The sequence below is a fragment of the Wyeomyia smithii genome, chromosome 1, assembly GCF_029784165.1.
Source record: "Wyeomyia smithii strain HCP4-BCI-WySm-NY-G18 chromosome 1, ASM2978416v1, whole genome shotgun sequence".
NCBI classification, from domain to species: domain Eukaryota; kingdom Metazoa; phylum Arthropoda; class Insecta; order Diptera; family Culicidae; genus Wyeomyia; species Wyeomyia smithii.
The window spans coordinates 34404431-34414100 of NC_073694.1; the positions used below are offsets into that span (position 1 = coordinate 34404431).

The following is a 9670-nucleotide window of genomic DNA, read 5'->3' on the forward strand; positions in this document are numbered from 1 at the left end:
TCCATAAGAGAGAGTAAAACCATTTGCGGTATGACGTCACAGCTGTTCGTTCAGCCGTTGCTTCGATTGTTCGACTTGCCAACACAATCTAACATACACTTCCTCCACACCCTATATAAACCATACTGGAACTAATGCACATAAGATGTCTCTGCAAAAACCTGTTTAGCAAGAACAAATTAAAAAAAAAACCGGTTACGGTTCCTGTAGACCGCAACCGAACTGACTGATTCATTGACTGCGCTTGTTGCCGAAATCACCCAATATAGAGCCGAAATGTGCCACATTGGTACTGTTGGTTATTTATGTGAGAGAATATTTGTTCTTCAAAATATTCGTAATTTTGATTTGAAACGCAAATAAACGTCAATTACAGCGTACTCATAATGGGATCCTGCTATGATATCGATCATTCACGAGCACGCTTTTCACACCTCCTAAAAGGAGACTGGCTAACCGGCAAACCAACGCCCGGCAGTCCAATGTCAAGTTCGTAAAACTCATCCTAAAATAACACCTGGCTAGCAGAGTGAGAAAAAAAACAAAAAAATATTAAAAGCACCTTTCCGTGGGCTTCAGTTCACAAATCGTGCCCGATTACCGAGTTCAATTACCTCATAAGCAACTTTTGAAGTAGAATACTTCTCTCAGGAAGTTCGGCTACATAGGGATGTGAAATAAAAATCTAAAACCGAAAAAAGTGAAAAATATGTCCAATTTCAAATGCTAATAAATCGGTTAGTATTCGATGGATTTCCTTCGTTCTTGAAGCAATAGATTGGAAAATCTTCTAAGATTCTTCCCAAATGAAGATAATTGTAATTTAATTATTCAAACTGTTGTACTATTTAAAATAGTCAAGCCTTGTCAAAACGAAAAATTCGACCTCTGATTGGTCGTTATATGCTTGCTTCCCTAGCACGGTCGACAGGATCGTATACCTTGCAATTGAAAACATGCTATTTGGCCTATATAAGAGCCTGTTTCAGCCGGAGCCTCTCATAATAGTTCTAGACAGCGACAACAGCAGTCGTCCTTCCTTAGCAGCAGCACTAGCCCTGTGGTTGGTCACCACGCCTCAGGAGCAGCGCGGTTTTTCTCAGCGTGTGTCGCCAGACAGCCATTATTCCCCCCGTGTTGGGGCAGCATGACGATTGCCATCAGGAAATCCAATTTCGTAAATCAAAATGCCTTTTTTAAGGCAAATAAACTAGTCATTGAAAGTTAATAATTTTTGTCAACGCAAGCAAGTATTCTGTGTTGCATCCTAGCAATTTAAATTTGTCGCACCCGTCTAATTTACTGAATGTGAAATAGCTTTCACAGTGCATGTTGTTCGTGTATCTTAATTCCCCCACTGTTGAGGCAGCTCAAAGGTTGCGTTCAGCAACCGATTTTGAACCGCAACATGCTTTTTTCAAGGCAAATAAAAAAATAATTGAAGGTTAATAATTTTCTGGCATCAACACAAGCAGACATTCTGTGCGGGATGAAATCAAATTCTGTTGTAGTTGTCTAATTTTCACTTTATTCAGTAAACTCCCCACTGTAGGGGCAGCGCAAAGGCTGCGATCAGCATAACCGACATGAATAATAAATTGCCCTGTTAGAACGCATTCACAAAAGCAGTTAGTTCGACTATGCAGACTTAATATGAAGTCGATTCAATCAATCAGCATAAACAGAATTTCGTCGTCTCCCAGCTGCCAAGTTGCAACATGACGCAACACGCAACAGCGAGCAAACGAAATCGCTTGATGTTACAAACCGCAATAAGATACGGGTTAAAACCGTTGCGTGTGTGAGAGCACCATCGGTGTTTATTCGCTGAATACACTATCTACTGTCTACTGAACGCAATAATCTGCTTACATGCGACACGGGGACGGGAACATTTTCTTCAACCAAGCTGCACAACACGACACAAAACATGTTATTTTGTTGCTTCAATGAGAGTGCTATCGGTCCGGCTCGACAAGAAATCATTTTTGTGCATCCGTGCTACGAAACTGAGGAAAAACTTTAGAAACTGAAAAAGAGGTGGAGCTTATCAAATGATCGCTCTGAGTCAGAATGAAGTCACACATATTTTTCAAGTTATATCATTCCACCACGTACGAAAAATAATTCATTCCTATTTTCATCCTTATATAAGAGCCTGTTCTAGTCGAAGCCGCTCATGATAGTTCTGAACAGCGACGACAGCAGTCCTCCCTTAGCAGCAGCGGGAGCGAGCAGTGGGTACCATCGATAGCGGATAGTGGCCACAACTGTGGCATGGCTGTGGATAAGCGTAGCAGTTTCAGCGGATCTCACCATCGATAGCAGCAGGGCCAGCAGATGCAGGTACAGCGGATACCAATGGCGGCCACAACTGAGGCATGGCTACGGATAACGTTGCAGTTGCTCAGCAGTTGGGCCAGCGTATAGCGGCCACAACTGTGGCATGGCTATGCATAGCGTAGCTGTTGCAGCGGGTATATCAGCATCGATAGTAGCAGGGTCAGCTGATGCAACGACACTCCCTTCACTAAAATGCTGTTTCAGTGTGGTAGCGGGAAGCATCAGCAGCAGGCTTGCATGAAGTGAATACATCAGCCAGCAACTTTCTCTAAGGCCTCTGCCATAGTAGACGCGAAAAGCGGCGCGAACCGATTCGCTCGGCCGTAGGTTAATGTACAGCTCTACTGATGGCTGTACATTAACCTACAGCCGAGCGAATCGGTTCGCGTCGCTTTTCGCGTCTATTATGGCAGAGGCCTAATGGGAAAGTTGTATCATTTTGTTCAGAAGAATATTATTGTCGGTAATATTACAGAGATGCGATTGCGTAAATCCAATTTTGAATTGAGCAATTGTTCTTTTGAGAACAAATAAAACACTTATTTGAAGAGTTAATAGCTTTTGGTACCAATAGCAGTATAGTGACAGCCTCAGCGGTAGATGCAGATGCAGCCGGCACTTCCCTGAGGCCGATGTAAAGGTAAATGGGAGCAGCACGGCGAAACAGTTCGGATTATGCTTAGACGCGCGTCATTTTTCGTTGTTGATATTCCCCACATGAAACGACGCGCTTTCGTTTGATAGCGGTGGTATTAGCGGTAGATGCATTTGCCAACACTTCCTCCAGTAAAGCCGTGTCTAGTTTTCAATGTGAAAACACCTTTCTCATTGTGTTGACCGTGCGCCTCAGTCCTCACTATCAAGGTAACACAGAGATGTAAGATAAACACTACATCCTATGATAAATTGAACAATTGTCCTTATAAGGACAACAAATGAATTAATGAAGATTTAATTTTGAATTAGAATACTTCTCTCAGGAAGTTCGGCTACATAGGGATGTGAAATGAAAATCTAAAACTGAAAAAAGTGAGAAGAATTTCAAATGCTAATAAATCGGTTAGTTTTCGATGGATTTCCTTCGTTTTTGCAGCAATCGATTAGAAAATCTTCTAAGATTCCTACCAAATGCATGAAATTGCATTTTTATCATTCGAACTATTGTACTATTGAAAACTCTTAAGCCTTGTCAAAACACAAAATTCGACCTCTGATTGGTCGTTATACCGCGCTTTCCCAAGCACGGTCGGCAGAGTTATGGACCTAGTAAATTGGCCTATATAAGAGCTTTATCAGATAATAAACAAACATTTCATCGGATATTAAATTGAACAACTGAAATTTGAAGAACACAAATGATTATTTGAAGAGTTAATATTTTCTCGTTTTGCGCTATAATCCAAAGTTAATTATCTTCATCTACTCTCATACTCTGACTATTATTACGTGTTTGCGTCGCTTAGTGTTTGGCTACGGTCATGCAGAACGCAAATAACGGCGCGATGCGATTCGGCAAGACGAAATCTGTTGAAATGTATAGCTCTACTTCGCCTTAAAAAGAGCTGTACATTTCACCACGGTAAGGCGAATCGCATCGCGCCGGCATTCGCGTTCTGCATAACCGTAGGCTTTGTTCCGTTTCCGTTTAATGATGTCGTATCAAATGTACATATTACAATTCGGCAGCACTTCAACTTCTCATTTGCACAAAATTTAAAAATATTCAATGAACTTCATTCAAAATATCAGACAAAAAGAAATTACAATACTGTTAATGAACGGTCAACGTTTATTTACTAGAAAAAATGACTGACACGCAAGCAGCCGGGTTAACTTTCTTGTAAAGTATTCTACTTCAACCTTGCGGTCGTGGCTTTGCATACAACCTTCTTGTGATTTTTTGCTATTACCTGCCCCCCGCCGCCGCGGATAATTTACCACTCTGTACGCGCGGTTTAAATTTTACTGACCTACCCGAATAAGTGAGCAAGCAGCCAGTTACCGGCAGTGGTTTGCTGCCAAAGTCAGGTTTTTGTCGTTCGTACTTTATGGTTGCAATTGCTCTCTACATTCAACGTAAACGCTAAGGGTAGGCTAAAAAACGAGCGGCGGTGGATGGATGAACTTGAAATTTTCCGTAAGTGAAGAGTGATGTTTTGTTTACGTGCACCGGCCTCCGTGTTGATTGTTCAAAATAAAAGAGTTTAAGGTTTTTGTAAAAACGCAATAATTCGATTCGGTTTGTGGACACACCTTGGATGGCTTCCGGCGCGGAAGATTTCTCTCCGAAAAGGCGTGAGTGATTATTTCGGAGATTCAGTCATTAAGATTGAATACACATTATCTAGAAGGAGAAAAAAACTAAACTTTGTGTGCTTCGCAAAGAAGCTCAAAAATTAGCTTACCTGCAGAACGATTAAGAGTAGTAATGGCACCAACCGGCGTTTTTGCATTGAAACCTCTGTTTATATGACTTGAATTGTCGATTGACACAGATTGATTTTCAAATTAATCTTGAAATTTATGAATAGCGCTTTCAAACAGAACATCTTATTGACACTCCCAGTTATTGCATACCAACATTTTCTGCTTCGAACCGCTCTTCAAGACCACCGATATCACCGCCATTCTACCCACCAAGTGCCTGAGTGCTAAAGATGGGACCTTCCAGACAGCCTTATCTTATCAGCGCAGCAGCGATGAGTGCTACGGTGCTATTCACGCCGATTTATCTGCGGCTATACTGCCGTGAGATGACATTGTGACGTAGATCCAAGTGATCAGTTTTTCAGTACGGCACAAAAACGAAAGAATTCTCCGTCACTTTTGTATGGAAATGTGTGCCAACGTCACTTTTTTTTTTTTTATTTTATGCAACGTACGAATAAGTAACAACGAAAAGAAAGATACCAAAAGATAGGTTTTCGAATAATGAACAAATTGCCATGAAAAACTCATATTCGAGAAAGTGGCACTTACGTCACTTTGTCATCTCACGGCAGTATAGCCACATTTGTCAAATATGGTATGAATGATATTTTGTTTGGCTGACTCGAACCGTATCTAACTAGCAGAAATATGTCCGTCAAAATCGGTGAACTCATTTGTTCACCCTTTCCCGTTTAGTCCGGTGTTCCTCAGGGAAGTCATATTGGACCGATTGCATGTCTCAAATCATGTTGCATACATCGTTTCGATGGGACTCTAAACAGAGCTGACATGATGGTCCCCCGACGAGACAGGGGGTTGGGGAAGGCCCAACGAGCCACCCCGGAAAACAACATGTTACAAATAACACATTCCGATTCGGAACTTGACCTTCTGTTTTTTATTATACACAGACTTCGCAGCCGACTGTTTAGTGTACAGGACAATTCCGGGGCTAGCGCTACGATCCTATTGACACTAACAGTCTCTCCCGAGCCGAGACTCTAACCTACGACAGCTGGCTTGTTAGGCCAGCATCGTACCTCGAGACCATCTAGGAGATTCCAGCGAGCTGGTAACCGGCTTAATAGTACTGGGCAAGATGCGCCATCGCGTGATGGGGTGGCAGCCGATCAACGCAAGGATGTGCAAGTTGAGGATAAAGGGCTAGTTCTTCAACTACAGCATCATCAACGTGCACTGCCCACATGAAGGAAGACCCGACGACGAGAAGGAAGCGTTCTACGCGCAGCTGGAGCAGGTCTACGATAGCTGCCCGCGACGGGACGTGAAAATCGTCATTGGGGACATGAGTGCTAAGGTAGGACGGGAGGCAATGTACAGACAGGTTATCGCACCAGACAGCTTGCATGCCGTGTCTAATGATAACGGCCATCAGTGCGTAAACTTTGCAGCCTCCCGTGGTATGGTAGTCCGAAGTACCTTCTTCCCCCGCAAAGGTATCCACAAATCCAGCTGGAGATCACCCGACCAACAGACAGAGAACCAAATCGACCACGTTTCAATCGACGGCAGGTTTTTCTCCGACATCATCAACGTTCGCACCTACCGCAGTGCGAATATAGATTCGGACCAGTACCTAGTATCTGTGTGCACCCGCCGAAGTCGAACGCCGCGACCAAACATTGAGCAACTGCGGGACGCCGAGGCTGCACAGGAATACGCGCAGCAGCTGGAGACAGAGCTACCCACGGAAGAGCAGCTACCCTTGAAGATGGCTGGAGGAGCATCCGATACGCCATAGGTAGCACTGCTGTAGCGCTACTAGGTACAAGGGCCCCAAATCCTAGAAATGACTGGTTTGACGGCGAATGCAAACGGTTGATCAAGGAGAAGAATGCAGCACGGGCGAGAATGCTGCAACACCGTACAAGAGCGTACGTGAAACGATACCGACAGGCACGGAACAGTCAAAACTCGGTCCTCCGAAGGGAGAAGCGCCAGCTAGAGGACCGAGATCACGTAGCGATACAAGAGCTGTACCAAGCTAACGACACTCGGAAGTTCTACGAGAAGCTGAACAGCTCCCGCAAAGGCTTCGTACCGCAAGCCGATATGTGCAGGTGCTTGGACGGCAACCTCCTTACAGACGAGTGTGAGGTGATCGAAAGGTGGAAGCAGCACTTCGACGAGCATCTAAACGGCGATGCAGTAGAGCGCGAAGACGGTATGGCAACTGACCTTGGTGCACGAGCAGAAGACATCACGATTCTAGCCCCCGATCTCCTGGAGGTGGAGGAGGAGATTGGCCGGCTGAAAAACAATAAAGCTGCTGGAGTGGACCAACTTCCCAGCGAGCTATTGGAATACGGTGGAGAAGCACTGGCTAGAGCCGTGCATTGGGTCATTGTCAAGGTTTGGGAGGAAGAAAGAGTACCGGAGGAGTGGATGGAGGGTATTGTGTACCCCATCTATAAAAAGGGCGACAAGCTAAAGTGCTGCAACTATCGGGCAATCACTCGCTGAACGCCGCCTACAAGGTACTCTCCCAAATGCTCTGCCGTTGACTATCACCATTTGCGAAGCAGTTCGTGGGGCACTACCAGGCGGGATTCATGGGTGCCCGCATCACCACGGATCAGATATTCGCGGCTCGGCATCATTTGTTCATCGATTTTCAATCGGCGTACGACACAATCGATCGGGACCAGCTTTGGCAAATTATGCACGATTACGGATTTCCGGACAAACTGACGCGGTTGGTCAAAGCGACGATGGATCGAGTGATGTGTGTAGTTCGAGTATCGGGGGCACTCTCGAGCCCCTTCGAAACCCGAAGAGGCCTAAGGCATGGTGATGGTCTCTCGTGCCTACTGTTTAACATTGCCCTGGAAGGTGTCATTAGAAGAGCGGGGATTAACACGAGTGGCACGATATTCCAAAATTCGGTTCAACTGTTTGGTTTCGCCGACGACATCGACATTGTGGCTCGGACCTTTGTGAAGATGGCGGATACGTACATCGGACTAAAGGCTGGAGCCAAACGGATTGGACTGGTCATCAATGCATCGAAGACAAAGTACATGAAAGGAAGGGGTTCACGAGAAGACAGTGCTAACCTCTCACCTCGAGTTCGAGTTGGTGGTGATAAAATCGAGGTGGTTGATGAGTTCGTGTATCTGGTCTCACTGGTAACTGCCGACAACGATACCAGCAGAAAAATTCAACGGCGCATTAAGGCAGGAAATCGTGCATACTCTGGTCTCCGGAGGACGCTCCGATCGAGTAGAATTCGTAACCGCACCAAGTTAACCATCCACAAGACGCTGATCAGACCGGTAGTTCTCTACGGGCATGAGACATGAACTATGCTTGTGGAGGACCAACGCGGTCTTCGAGCGGAAGGTGTTGCGTACCATCTTCGGTGGACTGCAGATGGAAAACGGAGTGTGGAGAAGGCGAATTAAGCACGAACTGCAGCGGCTGCTTGGGGAGCCATCTATCGTCCACACCGCTAAGATAGGCAGGTTGCGGTGGGCTGGGCATGTTGTAAGGATGTCGGACGACAGCCCGGTAAAGATGGTTCTTGAAACCAATCTGTGAGGGACGAGACGGAGAGGTGCACAGCGGGCTAGGTGGATCGATCAGGTGGAAGACGACCTGCGGACCTTACGCAGACTGCAGAGCTGACGAACTGCAGCCATGGATCGAGTCAAATGGAGACGACTCTTACGCACAACAAAGGCCACACCACGGCTTGGGACTGTTTGGTAAGGTAAGTACATCGTTTCGAAAGCCTCGTCGCAGCTAGGATCAAACGTTTACTGCCTGAAAGCTCTCTACTGTGCAATTGTTCGGCCGTTATTGGAATATACGTCTGTGGTTTGAGCGGGAAGAACCGCGTTGAGGCTGTTTAACGCAGTTTCTTCCGCTTCGCTTCGCGCCATCTCAGGTGGGCAAGTCCACGCCACCTACGAAAATCGTTGCATGCTGTTTAGGTTAAAAACTGTTGGAAGATAGACGCAACTTGGCTGAAGCGTGCTTCATAGGTGACCTTCTTCAGGGTAATATTGGCTGCTCTGCGCTATTTAGCTTTTTGGACATCAACATACGCAGCCGCAACTTCCGATCGCACCCGTTCCTAAGTATCCCTCGGACATGGACTGATTATGGCCGTCATGAACCAATGCATCATACGTTTCGTGAGTTTAGTAGCTGTTACCAAGCCAAAAAAGTCCAAAAATGATATGCTCTTAAATTCTGCTTCGAATCACCAGAAACACTTTTACAGACCCAGGGATAGCCTGAAATTGATTTCAAATTTTTCTCAAAAATAAAATGACCTATATTGAAAATCCTGAATTAAACTAGGAAATGTAGAAAGCAAAAGAAAATTTTAGTAATTTCTTACAGCAACTAGATGCCCAGAGAAAACATACTAACAAGCAAATCAATTCAACAACTCACCTTCTTTATTCCACAGCCCATTCTCGGCAGCCCGAAGCACATCGAGAAAAGCAACGACTACGAATTTCTGAAACCGTGGCTCGGCACCGGACTTCTCACCAGCCAAGGGCCGAAGTGGCACCCGCGGCGAAAGATTCTTACGCCGGCGTTTCATTTCAAAATTTTAGACGACTTCGTGGACATCTTCCAGGAGCAGAGTGCCGTACTGGTGAAACGGTTGGAGCGAGAGGTTGGCAATGAGACCGGATTCAACTGCTTCCCGTACGTAACGCTGTGCGCACTCGATATCGTTTGTGGTAAGCTGAAATAGTGGCTGGATTGGGGCTGGAAACTGATCGTTTCTAATGACTTTCAGAAACTGCCATGGGACGGCTGGTGAACGCTCAACTTAACTCTGATTCGGATTACGTCAAAGCAGTTTATCAGTAAGCTATAAAATAGACGAACTAAGCGTAGCGTTAATTCTTTGATT

The 9670-nt window shown here is 45.4% G+C and overlaps 1 protein-coding gene across 1 annotated transcript in view; it reads left to right on the top strand.

The window, feature by feature from the left end:
- Window positions 1-9670, top strand: part of LOC129718376 (cytochrome P450 4c3-like) — a 28040-nt gene that overhangs the window by 17172 nt on the left and 1198 nt on the right. Inside the window, exons 3-4 of the mRNA XM_055669114.1 lie at window positions 9215-9494; window positions 9554-9623. Of these exons, the coding sequence (XP_055525089.1) occupies window positions 9215-9494; window positions 9554-9623 (350 nt within the window). The remainder of the gene's footprint in view (window positions 1-9214; window positions 9495-9553; window positions 9624-9670) is intronic.